Source organism: Melanotaenia boesemani, chromosome 8 (genome assembly GCF_017639745.1).
Source record: "Melanotaenia boesemani isolate fMelBoe1 chromosome 8, fMelBoe1.pri, whole genome shotgun sequence".
In the NCBI taxonomy this organism is placed as follows: domain Eukaryota; kingdom Metazoa; phylum Chordata; class Actinopteri; order Atheriniformes; family Melanotaeniidae; genus Melanotaenia; species Melanotaenia boesemani.
In genome coordinates this window covers 30,612,219-30,629,055 of record NC_055689.1, presented here as the reverse complement: position 1 = coordinate 30,629,055, position 16,837 = coordinate 30,612,219, and the positions used below count along the sequence as shown (strand labels likewise).

The 16,837-nt window shown below is 38.2% G+C and overlaps 1 protein-coding gene across 1 annotated transcript; it reads right to left on the bottom strand.

Moving 5' to 3' along the window:
• Nucleotides 1-5,262: 5,262 nt before the first annotated feature.
• Nucleotides 5,263-6,103, bottom strand: LOC121644988 (tripartite motif-containing protein 16-like). Its single transcript, XM_041993263.1, has one exon. The coding sequence runs from the start codon at nt 6,101-6,103 to the stop codon at nt 5,402-5,404; it is 702 nt and encodes a 233-aa protein (XP_041849197.1). The 3' UTR covers nt 5,263-5,401.
• Nucleotides 6,104-16,837: the final 10,734 nt, after the last annotated feature.

Sequence of the window (16,837 nt, the reverse complement as noted above, 5' to 3'; positions counted from 1 at the left end):
CTCAGTCTGCTGCTGAAGGAGCTGCTCAGCCCCTCCACAGTCTGGTGCAGCAGGTGAGAGGTGTTGTCCATGATGGATGTGAGCTTGGCCAACATCCTCCTCTCACCCACCTCCTCCACAGAGTCCAGCGGGCAGCCCAGGACAGAGCTGGGCCTCCTGACCAGCTTGTTCAGTCTCTTCCTGTCCCGGTCAGTGCTGCTCGCTCCCCAGCAGACAACAGGGTAGAAGACAGCAGAGGCTACCACAGAGTCATAAAATGCCCTTAGCAGAGGCCTGCATACTCCAAAGGACCTCAGTCTCCTCAGGAGGTGAAGGCGACTCTGGCCCTTCTTGTACAGGGCATCTGTGTGGTGTGACCAGTCCACTTTACTGTTGAGGTGAACACCCAGGTACAGGATGGGGACCCTTGAAAATCCTGGATTAAATTGTTTCCTTGTGTTCCATTTTAAAATGTGTAATTATGATAATAAAAGTCAGTTTACCTGAATGGAGGTGCAGACAGACTGAATTTTCCAGTGAATGATTGATGTCCTAAGAGGCCCTATCACCCTTCTAAAATTGTGCCAATTGCTTCAGTCCACCAACTGACTCAGTTGAACCAACCATCAGCAATGGTTGGTTCAACTGAGTTTAGTGTTACCAGATTGGCCGTTTTTTTTTTTTTCTTTTTTTTTCTTTTTGGCCAATTGGGGTACTTTTCATCACATCAGGCGCGGAATAAATGCATTGGGTTGGTGGATGAAATTTGGGCTGTTTTTTCTCATATGTGGCGGGATTTCCATTTTGTGTGTAATGAAGCAGAGGTTTGTTACGTGGATTTTACAAAATAAATAATTGTACAGCACTCTTGGTTGGTTGCTCAAGCACATTTTGCACTTTAAAAAATGCATAGTTGCACACAAAATGTTTAATTATTTTTTGTATTTATTGAACAATGAAATAATGACGTCTGACTCTGTCTTCCAGATACCTGTGAGAGAGAGCTGTTAGTAATATTATGATGGTGGAAGACAGGAAATATTGTGTGTGTGTGTGTGTGTGCATGCGTGCGTGCGTGTGTGTGTGTGTGTGTGTAAATTGCATAAGGTAAATTAATGGTGTAATTGTGTTGACTCACCTGACTCATGTCCTCTTCAGGGCATTCGGACAAATCGGTCTCAGGTGGCCTGGACACTCTTTCATGGTTTGGGAGAGAGCATGGGGCAGAGGGGTTAAGAGTTCATTTATATATTGGTTTGGGGTTAACTTTATTTTTAGGGTGTTATATAATTTGTGTGTAAATAATTTTAAGATTTTGTATAAGTTAATTTTAGCAGGAAAAGTTTGTTGAATAACTGAAGAAAAACCTGTTGGGAGCGTGGTTCAGTCCAATCAGCAGCAGGAGATAAATGGGGCTCGCTTGCTCATTTGGGTGTTGCTGCTGGTGGAGGCTTGACTGCTCTGCAACAGGAAGGAGTGAGTTCCTGTCCAAATCTTTATCTGGTAAATAAAAAATAAAATTTTGCATTGGATACGGCATCATCGTGTCACTGTTTCCAGCCACTCACACAGTCCAGGCTGTCACATTGTGAAAACAGCACAACACACTCTCATTTTATGGTAGAAAAAGTAAATATATAATAAATCAATAAAACTACAACAGCACAGGTAAAAGAAATTCTGTGAAATATTTGATCGACATGAATTGTATTCAAACACCATAATTTCATGACAACTTACTGCGACGTCAATGCAGCGGACTCGCTAGCAGATGGACTGAAGCTACGCTGAAGCATGTAGAGAGCGTTTTTACCAGGTGATGCTGATAAAGGATGACACCAGAAATCGCATGGGATTACAACTTCTTTTCAGCATCATGGATGTGCGCTCTGGCCTGAGCAGAAACGGACTGACATCTTCTAATTTTTAACCTCCCCGTTAAGAAGATTTGATTCATCTATGTATCGGTCTGTGTCAGCTGACGTCACGCTCGGGATAGCCGCAGTAGATCGCCATGTTGGTTGCATCCTTGTTGTAAACAGATGTCATCGTCTTTGCTGAGTTATAATCTTTGATAAAATGGGAGTCTCGTGTTGTGTGAAAGACTGCCACACTAAGTCACACGATTATAAAAGATAGAAAGGTAGCCACGACGTTTTTGGTTTCCTACTTTTAAAAGAGGCTTTGGACAGCAGGTTGAGGATGTAACTGAGGCGGGTTGCAGCTTTGTGACAGAAGGACATCACTTTCACCACCATCTCCCTTCATGTGTCTTTGCTCTTGGCATTTTCATAAAGGCAAGTAGGAGAGTTTTTTTGTTGTTGTTGTTGTTTTTATTGTGTAAGTAATGTTAATGAATATACTTTATTTGGCTTTTTAAAGTTGCTATATTCACACTGGCTAACTTCACTTATGAACTACAGGCAAAGAGGGAGGAAAATAAAAAAGGGTTCATCTGTTTGTGTTTGATCAGTGTTTATTTTGTTTAATCATCTTTATATCAAAACGTCACAGAGTGAATGATTTTAAAAATGCAGGTAAATACGAAGAGTGTTCAGTGAGATATGATGAGATGTTAACTGGTTGGATTAAGTGGTTAAGAGTGTGAAATGTAATGGAAGCATCCAGTGTTAACTAGTTTTTTTAATAACACCAAATATGTGATTGCAGGTCAACCAGCTTAAGAAATGATGGAGGCTAAGATTGTGCACCATCCCTGCTTCTAGGACACATCAGTTACACCCACGAACGCTGCATACGGATCAGCTGAGGAAAGAGACGCTGCACGCAGCAGAGATGGAGTCCACCAGGATGCAGACCCTGGAGAGCTACAGACCAGAGAGGAGAAACATAAGGCTGGAGAAGATGGTGATCAGCTGATCAGAGGATGAGACACATGATGATGATGACGTATGTGTACAGTCAGTTGGAGCTTTTTTTTTATATAGTATTTGTGCAGCAAAAATGTGCAGTTTTTGTTGTTTGTTTTCGTCCATGACTTAAAGATGAATAATAAAGTCTGTCAAAGGCACTTTTTAAAATATTTTTTTTTACTTTTCGTTGCCTCGTAAGCACATAAATAACCAGTGTCAGTTTGATAATGAAAATTACATTAAATTTTAATTACATTAAAAATCTTGTGGAAATAAACACTGAATAGAAACATGACTGTTAACCAGATGAGACGCTTGACAGTTTTACTTTTTCATAAAAGTTTTTATTGAAATTCTCAGTCAGAATAAAGAATAGCAGCACAACAGTAAACAGATAAAATTTTATTAAAAGAGAATATGCAGACGTGATATAATAAAAACACTGAAGTTGTAGTGTAATATCTTCGAATAATATAGAGAGAGAATTTAACATCTTTGAATGGAAATTTCAACACTGGAACAATATAATGTGCAATTGTGGTTAAAAAAATGTGTAGACACACACTGGCAGACAGACAAAAACAGTTTACACCAGTGTTCAACTGTTTGCTTTATTTAGCTTCATTTATAAGGACGTCTATGTTATAACAGTTTCTGGTTTACAGACTGATGCCAGACTGACATAATAGCTTGAGTAATTATGTTGTATGAACATGTGGGAGGATTATTAGATAATTTAAATCTTTCTCTGAGTTATGTAATATAAATATGAAGTTGTTTCTTTTGCAACTTTTGCAAGTTATTCATGTTTCTCGAACAATAAAGTGCAGAGAAAAGTCAGCAGGTGAGACAGGAAGTACTCTGCCTCACCTCAAGGGGGCATAGTTGCATGCTGGTGGATGAAATGTGAAATAAGATGCTCTTTTCAGTTCTTACAATGTAAATCTGACAGTACCTCACCAGTCATGAACCCCACCACATGTCACTGGTATCAATGGATTCCTTGTAATTTCAGGATTGTGTATGTGCTCCTGACATCGTGTTATCTGAAAAACTGAATGCACCAGACCCAGAAGTCTGTAATGTTGATTACAAACGATCCACCATACACTGTAATAAATGATTCTGTGGTCATATAGGTTTGAAGTAATGAATTTGGTAAAATACATTCAATAGTAATTTGTCCTTGATTTTTGTGGTAATTATTAAAGTAAATTTTAAATAAAAATGTCTTGAATAGAACCAACGTATTCTGGGTTAATCAAATAGAAGCTGTCTGTTCATGTAATTCTACACAGAGAGAAAATTGAATAAGTCCAACTTAATGGAATCGACCACGTCTGATTTGTTGTAATATGATCAGGGATGTTGCGCTAAGTATCATCTATGTTCCAAGCTCTACTTGCTGCATTTCCGTTAGCTTTACTTCTGCTTTGAGTTGGACCGTTTACCACACACGTAACCACATCGGTCTTTGTCAGGTGACGTAACGCTCGGGATATCAGCAGTGTATTATGGGTCAATGTTGATTGCATCCTTGTTGTAAACAACTGTGCATCGTCTTTGCCTGCATTAAAATCTTTGATAAAATGGGAGTCTTGTGTTGAATGGAAGAGTGCCATACTAAGTCACATGACAAAAGAAGGTAGAAAAGTAGGCCACAAAGTTAGATTTTTTGGTTTCCCACTTGGAAAAGAAGCTTTGGATAGCAGGATGATGATGTAACTGAAGCGTCGGATGGCCTGGATGGCAGTGGTGAGAGGGAAGGACGTCACTTTTAACACCATCGCTCCCTTCATGCGTGTTAAAAGCTGGTTTCTCAGAGATTTCCATTCTCTTCAGTAACGTCTGCAGCAACAGGTCCCCACACATCTAAAGACCAGAGGAAATGTTGCTTCATTTACTTTATTCAAGAAAATATTAGCATCATAATTAACATATAAATCTTCATTTCACAACATATAGGCCTCACACAATATGTCATTTAATTTCAATAACAGCTAAATCACTGATGAAACATGAAATACTTTGTTCATTCTTTCAAAGTTTATTTGTTTGGAAAAATTGACTTTGTTCTGACATTAAACATGATGAATGATCTCATTTATTCTGATCCTGGAAATGAGCCTTTCTGAACATCATCATTAGAAACCTTGTTTGTTTGTTGGTTTACAAAAACAACAACATCTGATCTCTAGAACAACTAAAAGTAATTTCAAGTAGAAAATGATTTTTACATTTCCAAAGTGTTGAGAGTAAAATAATGTGTGATGAAGGAAGGTCTGCTGGTTTCTCTGTTTGGCTCCATGAAGTGGAAGAGAAACAACAACATACAAATACATCAATACAAATATTCAACACATATTTAGAGAACAGAGAAGTTCAGATTTTCATGTTGATGGAAATAAAAATCATCATTAGCAGTGATTTCCTCCAAAAAGAAACAAACAGGAAAAACCAGCAAATAAAAAAATGTCAAATAAACAACAGAACAGCAGAGCAGAGACATCACAACAATGAAGTCTCAGCAACAAGCAGAGAAAATAACTTTACTTCACTTCACACAACTCAGCACTGGATCCAAAACCAACACAAAGTCCAGCATAGAGCGGCTGAGTGAATGTGGTCTGGACTCTGTGGAGGAGAGTCCTGGTTTCAGAGACGCTGTAGAAGGACAGAATACCTGCTCTGTGATCCAGATACACTCCTACTCTGGAGGACCGAGGACCTGAGATGGAGGTTCTGATGGTGTTGTAGAAAAACTCATAATTATTTTGATAACAATATAGTGACCAAGATTTGTCATTACATCCAAATCCACTTTCATCTCCTGCTCTGCTGATATTCTTGTATGAGACTGCTACAGAAACTTTTCCTCTCATTTCCACCTCCCAGTAACAACGTCCAGTCAGACTCGCTCTACTCAGAACCTGACACCATCCAGCAAATCTGTCTGGATGACTAGAATAAGACTGATGTTGATTCATTCTTGTCACCTTTCTGTTTCCCTCTGACAGTAACAGCTGTGTGTGTGCTGTGTTTGGATCCAGTGTGATTTCATATGAATATTTTAAGAATCCAGCTCTGCTTTTTGGTTCTGGTTGTGGCAGTAAAACATCCACATCAGTGACTGTCAGTGACTGCCTCTCCATACTTTCTGCTGCAGCTGAGACTGTGTCGTGGCCTTTATGTTCATCCACAGAGCAGAGATAACAGATACACTTCTGATCAGTGCGGCAGAACATCTTCATCACCTCATCATGACGAGAGCAGATGTTCTCCTGGAGGTTCTTGGAGGGCTCCACCAGCTTGTGTTTCTTTAATGGAGCCACATCATAATGAGGCTGAAGGTGTTTCTCACAGTAAGAGGCCAGACAGACTAAACAGGACTTGATGGCTTTCAGTTTTCTTCCAGAGCAGAAATCACAGGCCACATCTTCAGGTCCAGCATAGCAGTGATCAGCAGGAGCAGCTTGGAGTCCAGTCTTCTTCAGCTGCTCCACTAAAGCTGCTAACATGATACTTTTCTCCAGGACAGGTCTCGGTGTGAAGGTCTGTCTGCACTGAGGGCAGCTGTAGATTCCCTTCTGATTCTTTCCATCCCAGAAGCTTTTAATACAGTTCATGCAGTAGCTGTGTCCACAGGGAATAGTCACCGGATCCTTCAGTAGATCCAGACAGATGGAACAAGAGAAGGTTTCTCGATCCAGCTGATATTCTCTTGTTGCCATTTCACATCTCAGTGACTGTGTGAGTGTGATTAGCACCGTCTATAAGCTTCAGACCTGAGGAGGAGGGATAAGAAAATATGTGAACAGAGAAGAAGGTTTACGAGGTTTTTACATCATTCGGATTCATGAGAAAGCCTCTAAATGTTGACTCTGTCTACCTGTTTACAAGAAAATGGAAAACTTTGTTCCAAAGGTTACAGAAATGCTTGTTTGACAAGACTCAGAAATAAATACAAATCACAATGAAATGTGTTAAAACACACTTAACACATAAAGTAAAGGTATTAAAAATAAAGCATGAACATAGACTATCAATAAAATCAATTTCTAGTGTTTATTTTATATCCTTAAAAGGGTTATTGCAGTCAGAATGAGAGATTTCTTTCTGTAAATGTTTTTCCAGGTCAGCTGGACTTTACAACATCTGCCTGATGGCAGTAACTGGAAGGAGTGGTGGAGTGGATGAGAAGGAAGCTCTGTGATCAGCTTTCCTGATCATAGGATGGTTGTAAAGTTAAGAGAGGAGAGTTTGAGGTCAGCTGATGACAGAGCTGGTTGAAGGTAATGTGGCGCCCCAAAAACAAAATGTGTAAAGATTGCACACGTTGTTGTTTTTTACCTGAAATTCCAGCAGCAACACCGAGGAGTCAGTATTTGGCCCTTAATCAGGCTTTGGCATTGAACTGATTCACTTTGAAACTACATTTAAATGTTAAACATAATATCTCTCACAGTTCAATTTCATTTAAGGTAAAGCACAGTGATGGTATTTTACTGGATTATAATGCTACTGACATCAGCACACAAAACAAAATCAAAAAATCTTTGTAGTTTGGTGATTCATGATGAAAAATATTGCATTATCGTTTATTTATTATGATCCATATTCATTTCCTCTGTAGGACTAACCACATTGTCTAGGGCAGGAGTTGTTAAACTTCTTTACACTGGGGCCCATCTTTTCCAGTACAAAGTAGTCCAGGGCCCATTCCGATATTAACACTGTTTTGGTTTAATCCACCTCACTGCATGCCAAGCCAATATAATATGCAAATCATTTTAGAGGAACAGTATCCTCCAGTCTGGAACAAACTCCTGGAAAGCCTCAGATCAGCTGAAACACTCAGTTCATTTAAATCCAAGTTAAAGACCCACCTGTTCTCTGCTGCATTTCAATAGTTTTCATTTAGAGTCCAGATCTGCATCTGGTTCTTTTAAGCTGGAATCTTTAAACTTGATCATGTTTTAAAACCCAAACTGGAACTTTGATTCTTGTATTTTACCATTTCTTTCTGTTTTAGGTAATTGTTGTTGTTTTAGTTAATTATTTTATACTTTGAATTGTCTTGTACATGAAATGTGCTATACAAATAAAATTTCCTTGCATTCTGTCACCCACCAGGAAATAAAGGACTTCTGCACCTGCTCACTCATTAGCAACTGTTTTCACAGACAGTCTACGCTTGGCTTGCTGGACTTTGGAGTTTGTGACCGTGTGCATGGAGTGGTGGTGTTAGTTTATTAACATCAGTGTTTTTTCCACCAGTGTTAAAACTGTTTGGCTTAGTGTTCTTCGTTTTGCTGACTGATTGTCTTGTTTTTTTTGTCTTTATTTTGTAAGAAGTAAAGCCCTTTTGGCTTTTTTGTTGTATTTAGTTTATAGTTACAAGTAGAAAGTGTTGGGCTAGATTTTAGGGTCATTGTAAATAGTGTTTTTGGTTAAATAAGCTTAGCTATCGGAGCGGCTTCCCTTTCTGTTTATATTGTAGATTAGTTGGCCAATTTTTGGTTCACCCATTTATTTATTCTTGGTTTTGCTTTTTACTGGCTGGTTTTGAGTTAGAAAATAGCTGTTTTTTGTTTTGTGTTTTTACTATAAGCAGCTTTGCTAAACCCAACACGTGTGATTCACCACCATTTGTATTGTTCCTCTTTGCTACCTGTGACAATAAATTCTAATAGCTCCCATTTTACCACCTGTCCACAGTGCTCTTTGTTACGCCTCATATTTCCTAGCAGGGCCAGGTCGTAACAGCTAGCTTATACTCTCACCAGGACACCTGTCCTACTCTCCACTGATTGTCCTGACATTACAGCTCAGTCTCTCTACTTTGGCCATTAATTCTCCCCCTGGTCTCTGTAGGGCTGCTGTCCATCATATGTGTAGTTGTCAGTGATGGAGGTAACAGTGTTAAAAATAACGGCGTTACTAACTGCATTCCTATTTTCAATAATGGGTATTCTAATTACTCTTTCCATTGTTAGAATAGAATTTTATTTGTCATTACAACAAGTGCAACAAAGGATCTTTTTTTCATTCTAGCCTGTTACAACACCGTTAATGTTACTGAGGATAAAACGTTACTGATTAGATTAGATTAATTTTTGTTTTGGGTGAACATAAGTTTCACATCTGTTCAGACTTTATTGTGCTGCTACAGTGGAGAGGAGGCAGAGTGGTAAAGCTAAAACTGGAGAATACACCCAGCAGAAGAGTTGCTGTGTTGTGCTGTGACTGGGTGCAAGAGAAGTGGGTCCGCACTATTTATTGCAGTTTTCACTACATTTAAACTGGGTGATCAGCTGGGTGACCCGCTCAAGATCCGACAGCTTGATTGGCAAGAAAGCCCCTTTTTACCATGTGAGAAACAAATTAGTCTGATTCTTGATTAACTTAGAAAATGTTCCAACCTGATAAATACAGTAATGTTGATGATCGGCCTTTATTTGTTCAGTAGATAACTTTGCATTAATATGATTCCTCAAACAACTTCTGCTTATTTTTTTAGCTGCTCTAGGCAGCGAAGTTCTGTTTCAATCCAACTAATTGTCCTGTGTTAATTAAGAGACCTCCAATGGACCCGGCTGCACTTTGCAGACTACAACCTGAAAGAAATGTGTATGGCTTTAAAATTGACTTTTTATTATTTTTATGACCAATTTCCCACAAAAAGATGCATGCCCCTTCTGTTCTGGTAAAGCCTCTTTCCATCCGCAAACACTTTCTTTTCGCTCATCATTACTTCTCCACGGGTCACCGTCTGCCATCACCGTCTGATGGTAAAGGAGCGGACCCAGTCAGTAGCTGCGTTTCCATTACAGTATTTTGCAAAATAAAAGCGATATTTCTAACATTTTTATAAAGTGCAATTGCGATTTGCTGGTGTTTCCATTCAACGGTGTTTAGCAAATTAGCCGTTATTCTCGTAAAATCTCGTCCCGCGAGAGGATAGAGATTTCTAAATCTTTGTAAAACTCTTGCATTTCGTCATTGTTTGCTATCAGGGATGACTATTATATATTTTTTTTTCTTTAATTATTTGTAAAAAGATTTCCGTCTCCTGCTTCTACTCAGACTGCGCCATTTCTATTTGAAATGAACTGGTCACGTGACCCACTACGTCACATCCGGTGAAGCATAAACGCGAGAAAATAGAGATGGGATTTATAGCTCTTTGAAGGGAGCCGGATCTTGAGGAGCCGTTCCTTTCAAAGAGCCATTCGAAATACTGGCTCATTCTCACAATATCTTACAAAATTTCACAATATATAAGAATGACAAACAATCAAAATATGTAGCTATATAAAATCTACTATACAAGATTAAAAAATAATAGGAAAGATATAGATAAAAAAGGATGAACCTGAGCAGTCTGTGCAAATTCTAGTAAATGTTTGGATAGAACTCACAGTATTTGTTTCTGGACAATACTCTCTGTCCTGGATGCTTCACATGAATGGAGCGTGTTGGACATCAGACTTCTATGATGTCACACATGTTATTTACTTTATTTTCATTTTACTCAACTGTACTACTTCTTATTTACTTATTTATTCATTCAGTCATTTTTAGCTGGAAGGGGGAGATTGGGATTGCCGTGTGTGTGTATACGTGTGTGTGCGTGTGACTGTGTGAAAGATTTCACTGAGTGTTTTTATTCTCATGTTTTTAATCATGTAAAGAACTTTGTGTTGCCTATGGCATGAAAAGCGCTTTATAAATAAAATTTGATTTGATTTGATGAAGGCAGTGTCAAAAATTTGTATATAAAAAGAATGGCTCACAAATGAATGGCTCACAGTTGTGAATCGGTTCCCATTGTTCATTTAAAAGAGTCGTTCAAAAGAATCGATTCGTTCATGAACATCACATCTCTATGAGAAAAGTGTTTCCATTACACTTTTGCAATATACATTTATATCGACACGTCTGAAAAACCACCTCCTGAGAACGTAAAAACTTTTTAAAGAAATTTGAGTTTTGTCAAAATGTAGGTGTTTCCATTACTGGTTTTTTATTGCGATATTTAGCTTTTGCACAACTCTGGGGATAATGGAAACGCACCTAGTGTTACAGCCACACCCACACACACACGACCAGGAGACGCAGTAACGATGAGTCCAGAGAAAACAGAAGAAGAGTTTTAGTCTGGAAGCACAGACATCACTTTTCCCTCACAGAGCTAAAAGACAAGAATGTTATGAGAAATATTCATCATAGCCAGAACATTTTGTTTTTCATTGTGATTGTAAGCGGTTAAAATCACAGGAAGCAGCTCTCTTGAGGAGGAGACGCGACTTCCAGCAACCTGAGATTAGTGTCCATGATTTTTCTCTTAGAAATTTATTCCATTAGGTTTCCATTCCGTTAATAACGCACTACTTTTTGCGACAAGTAACTAGTAACTATAATTAATTACTTTTTTAAAGTATAAAGTGCCCAACACTGGTAGTTGTACACATTTAAAGATTCTTTAGTGTGGGAACCAGCATTAAAATTCATTGTTTTCTGTTGATTAAAGCTGACGGTACTCCATCTCCCTTCACTTCTGGTCTGGCATTTTTAGACATAGAGGTAAAATTTTCTCACGAAATGGATTCAAAAAGGCTAAATAGTTCACGTATAAGTACATTTTAATTTAAAAACAATCCCTACAATATTTTTCAAAACATTGATTTAAGAGGAGGCTCTAACCTGCAACCTGCTCTTTAAAAGGACCATAGAAGAAGACAGTTCACATGTACACAATGTTTAAGTAGTTAGTTGTAGTGCAGTCATCGCTGCACCTGAGGCCACTGGAGCCTCACAGATGAAAACATGTTCATGTCTGGAAGTATTGTGGCCACTGACGGCCACCGTCTATTCACATGTGGTTGGTATTTGAAGTAATTGCTGTGCTCATCTTCACAGCTACACGTCAGCAATTCTTACACACTGTACCTGTAAGCTGTTGTCCCCATGACCAGAATTCTGAAAAACAGCATTAGATGGATGGATGGTGTTTTATGCTGAGGTCATTTTTTGTCAGAACTTTTCTCGGTCGAGCTGATTTCCCTGCTGCGCCATTTTCCTCTTCACAGTAACTGTCAAACAGTTTCACTTTCTCTGAACAGAAAGGGTGTGTGCACTCTGAAGGACAACAGATCTCACATGAAGCAGGAAATGAGTCTTACCAGCAGCTGCATGTTCCACCATGTTGCTCACACCCATCCTGATGAAGAGAGATCTGTGGAGGGGCGGGAACATAGAAACACCTGCTAGGAGTGGCTACAGGAACTAACATGTAACATGAAGCGCCTCATCTGCAGTATCAGTGCAGACTTTGAACAGATCTACTTCTGTTTCCAGCCTCTTCTACTGTTGTTTACAATTCTCCTTTAGAGACTCTCCACAGAGACGATACTGACCCTCTGTTATCTGCTGAGGCTCAACCATGATGTTCAGTCTTGTTTCACTTTGTCAACTAAATAAAACTTTTCAATTCGTCTTTCTTCCTCATAAAATATCTCACATGAAACTAAACAGGATTCCCAAAATTTCAACCCTATTACTCCTACAGGATCTGCTTCCACGTCACATCTTGGAGAGATTGTTAAACACAATCAAATTCATAGTCAGCCATCCTGATGTAGATCTTTATCATGACATCATCTGAGGCTGTAGCTGATCACATAGATTAACCAGAGGCCCAATGAGTTATAATTACTGACCAATAAGTGTCTACTTTTAATAGTAACGAGGACAATTATAAAATTATTGTAATAAGAAAACTTTGATGGCAATTTAAAAAAGCTGAGCAGTCTGGAGTCACTGTGAAAAAAAAACAACCAAATGCACCCTGAAGAAAGTAGGGACTATTTGCTCAGTCAGCATTTATCTGGTATTCTATTGGCTGGAGGATGTTTGACAGACAGCTCATTCAGCAACCCAAGAGAGGAAAAAACATCCAAGAGCAGAAGTTTGAGAGCAGAGAATGTGTCTGAGTGTGAGGGAAAGAGACCAAGGTTGAACTCAGGAGATTTGAACCTGCAACACTAAACTTGAGAAGAGGAGCAGAGTTTTGAAAGGAAGAATAACACATCTGAGAGCAAGAAGGGACGTTTTGAGTGTATGTATGTAGCAAAACATTATCACCAATTCTGTGTTTCATTGTAAGTCAACTTCACACCAACTCAGTACCACCAATTTTACTTATTTATGGAATATCATCATTTACATAGCACCACCCAATGGTGGGCAGGTCAAACTGGCATCACAGGTGGGAAGAAATTGAATAAAATGTCCATTATTCAGTGTAAGTAGTGAAGTATTAAATTTTAACTCAAGCAAAGTTTCCAAACACATGTTGTCTGCGATCATTGACGGAGGTAAATTCCTGGCAGAGTTTCTTCCTGTTCAAGGCATCAACTTTTTCTTGATGTATGTGACAAACTGTCACATTGTTAAGGTGTTTCTGCCTCATGCAGATGCAAAGCCAGGTTTTTAACCTCCTCAGTGCTGTAACTCCTCTCAGCTTCAGCAGACAATGTTGGAACAATCAACAACAGCCTCACAAGGACCTCCACCTGATCAACAAGGACCTCCACCTGATCAACAAGGACCTCCACCTGATCAAAAAGACCTCTGACTTCAGGCAGCATGCCTCTCAGGATGTCTGGTGTTTGAACTGCATCTTTTTTTGCACTTCCGCATAGGCTTCACATTTTACAGGGGGAGGTTGCCGCTTGGTGTGCCAATCACACAAGAAGCAGCAGAGCCAATGGAGGAGCTTGTGAGCGGTCTAAACTAAGGGAAACAGGCTTCAGCTTGAGTGGCTGTTTTCCGCTTGGTCCTAGTGCTCGACCTTTACGGCAGTAAAGTGTGAAGCGTATGTGGAAGTGCAAAAACAGAGTGCTCCACAAAACAGAGCAAATCCCCATAGACTCCAATGTTAAAAAGATCAACTTCAAAGCAGAAATAGACATGTTTAAAGCCTGGTACAAAAAAAAAAACAAAAACATTTTAGGATTAATAGGTCAGGTTTACCTTCATGACAACTGAGAGGGGGGTAGACAAACCGTGCAATGACTTTGTTCTATCATTTTACTTTATTTAATTAAATTATTTATTTATTTTTTTATTAATTTAAGGGTTTTAATCGGCCGGACAATCAATCGATTTGGCTCTAGATGGAGGTTTTCTTTAGACAGTTTAGAATGGAGAGATGAACAAATGATAATGTAATTTATTTGTGTTTATTATATGTGGAGTGCTTTAATGTAAAGAATGAAATATTACATCTCAACTGTTTGTATTTGACTGTGGACCTAAAAGGTGTTTTTAAGGAAGAAACAAAAACACAGTATATTGTAAGAACTGATAAAGTACTGATAGCCTACATGGTAGGTTTAGAGAAAAGAAGACATGTAAAATAGTACATTTTAAAGAACCTATAATATAACTTTATGCTGTAATTTATAATTACTGAGTATTTAAAGGGTGTAGTACTGGTAGACAGAGTGAAGCAATCAGCAGAGATGACATGAACCTTAAATAAAATAAAAGATAAAAACTGTTTTTCAGGCAGGTGACACTGACAGTCCAAATAAATGTACTAAATTTGGCACCAAGCAAACAAAAATGACTTCACCCTGTTCTGTAAAAGTTTCTACAGATGTAATATTGTAATAAAAAAACTTCTTTTAAAAAGAGGATTTTGTACTTTGTTTAAAGCTCATTTATAATCAGAGGTTTATGAAGAGACTAGAATGTGAGGTCAAACTAAGCCATGGCAGATAATACTCTGATAAAAACTGGTACCAGACCAAAACATCAAATATATCATGTGATTGTAAACAGTTCTTACTTAAGTGTGTTTTGTAAAACAGCTGCTACAGTTGTTGTAAAAACTTTTCTAAAGAGGAATTTAAACTTTATCCAAACATCATCTACAGGTACATTCAGCGGTCTATAAAGTCATAAAATCAGATGTAAGAGATCAAGTGTATCAGATTAAAACTGCTACCGGTCCCACACTTCAAAATACACATTATTAACATTTATGAAATGTTAAAGAAACGGATGCAGCTCACTGATTATTATGCATGACTCCAGACATCAGATGGATTTTCCACATCAGACCAACTCTTCCACTACAACTAGAAGGACTCTGTTTCCTGATGAGGGACATTAAATAAAACACTTCTGTGAGCCAACAGGTTTCCTTTCTCAGTCAGAAATGTCTGAACAAGAAAGTTTCTCTTCAGTCTGACAGAGATTTTCATTCTCTTCAGTAACGTCTGCAGCAACAGGTCCCCACACATCTAAAGACCAGAGGAAATGTTGCTTTCATTTACTTCATTCAAGAAAATATTAACATCATAATTAACATATAAATCTTCATTTCACAGCATATAGGTCGCACACAATATGTCATTTAATTTCATTATAACAGCTAAATCACTGATGAAAAATGCAGATTACATGTGATGGATTAAAATATTTACAATATGATTTCATCCAGAGAATAAAATAGTGGCTGCGTTTAAATGTCTGGAGTCAGATTTTAAAGATTAAAACTTTTCTTGATAATTTTACTTAAAAAGTTGATAAAAACAGATGTTTTCTTTTCTGTGAAGTGGTAACAGACAGAAAGTAACTGGTAAGCAGTGTTCTGTGTTAAGTATAATTTAGTAGGAAGAGAGACGACTCTTCAGTTGTGGAAGACTCTGGGCCAACACACGAAACAGGTAAACCACAAGTAATTTAAACTGTATGTCTTAAAAATGAAATGAACATTAGGCAGATCATGACAGTACGTGATACTTCGAAGGTTAAGCTAGCTGTACTAAACCGTTAGCCTTGTCTTTTTCTGTTTTACACATTTGCATTAAATCCAGTGGTGAAGTCTACGTGATTCGCTGGTTTACCCACTGCTGTGTGTGTGTGTGTGTGTGTGTGTGTGTTGTAGTAGATGAAAACAGCTTTCCCATAAGTGTTTGAGGTTTGTGTTAGATGCTGTTTTAGTTTACATATAGATAGAAAAAGAACAGCCTTATTATAAAGTTATTTACTGATGTTTTTGTTTACCTCCAGGTCACTGGCTGGTCAGTAGTTAAAGAGTTTTAAAGAGTGTTTTACATTTTATGTTACTCACAATACATTTATATTTGAAATGCAAAACCAGTCTTTCATGACCTCACCTTTGTGTGGGTGTATACTTTATGTATTAATGAGGTTGGTGGCTCTTGTATGTGTGTGTTGCTCCAGGACAGGGGTGTTCCAGACTGGGAAGGAAAATCAGAGTATACCACTAGTTTAAACTAGACTATACTACTGAAAAGTAGTAATGGTAAAGATAGAAAACAACAAGTTGAAGAAGGAAAGAAGGGAAACGATGGAAGGAAAACAAGTGATGAAGCCTGTAGGGAAAGAAGGAAAAGACAGATGAGATGATAGAGAGGTACAGTAAATACTACAGCATGATCTTTATTCTGAAAATTGCAAGTGACTGAAAACAGTTCACGTTCATCCTTTTGTTGTAGAAGATGTGCACTAAAGAGCAAGTTGTGGAGATAAACAGCAGATGTCTGGAAAGTAAAAGTTTAATACTGATTTTAGAGATCTTGTGTACATTGTCACGTTTAAGCTTGAAAATAAATACATATCGAAGCACATATTACAGTATTTGGTTTTAAACAAGGTGACACAATGCTCAAGAAAGCTTAAATAAAAAGCCGTTTTTACTGTGTTGGTGCACCGAGATTTCTTTACGAGGGTGTGGGCTCAGCCCCCGATGTTCCCAGATCCAGGAAACGCCCCAAACTGTCCTGGGAGTTAGATGTAGAATAAAGGAAATAATTCTAGAAGAAAAAATGCTTTATTTATTACTTTCTGCTGTTCCAGAAAAACTGCCTCAGTTATTCCCTCATATTAGTTTGACATTTTCTCCATCAGATTTACAGAAACACTGAAATGAAGACAAAAGAAAATAC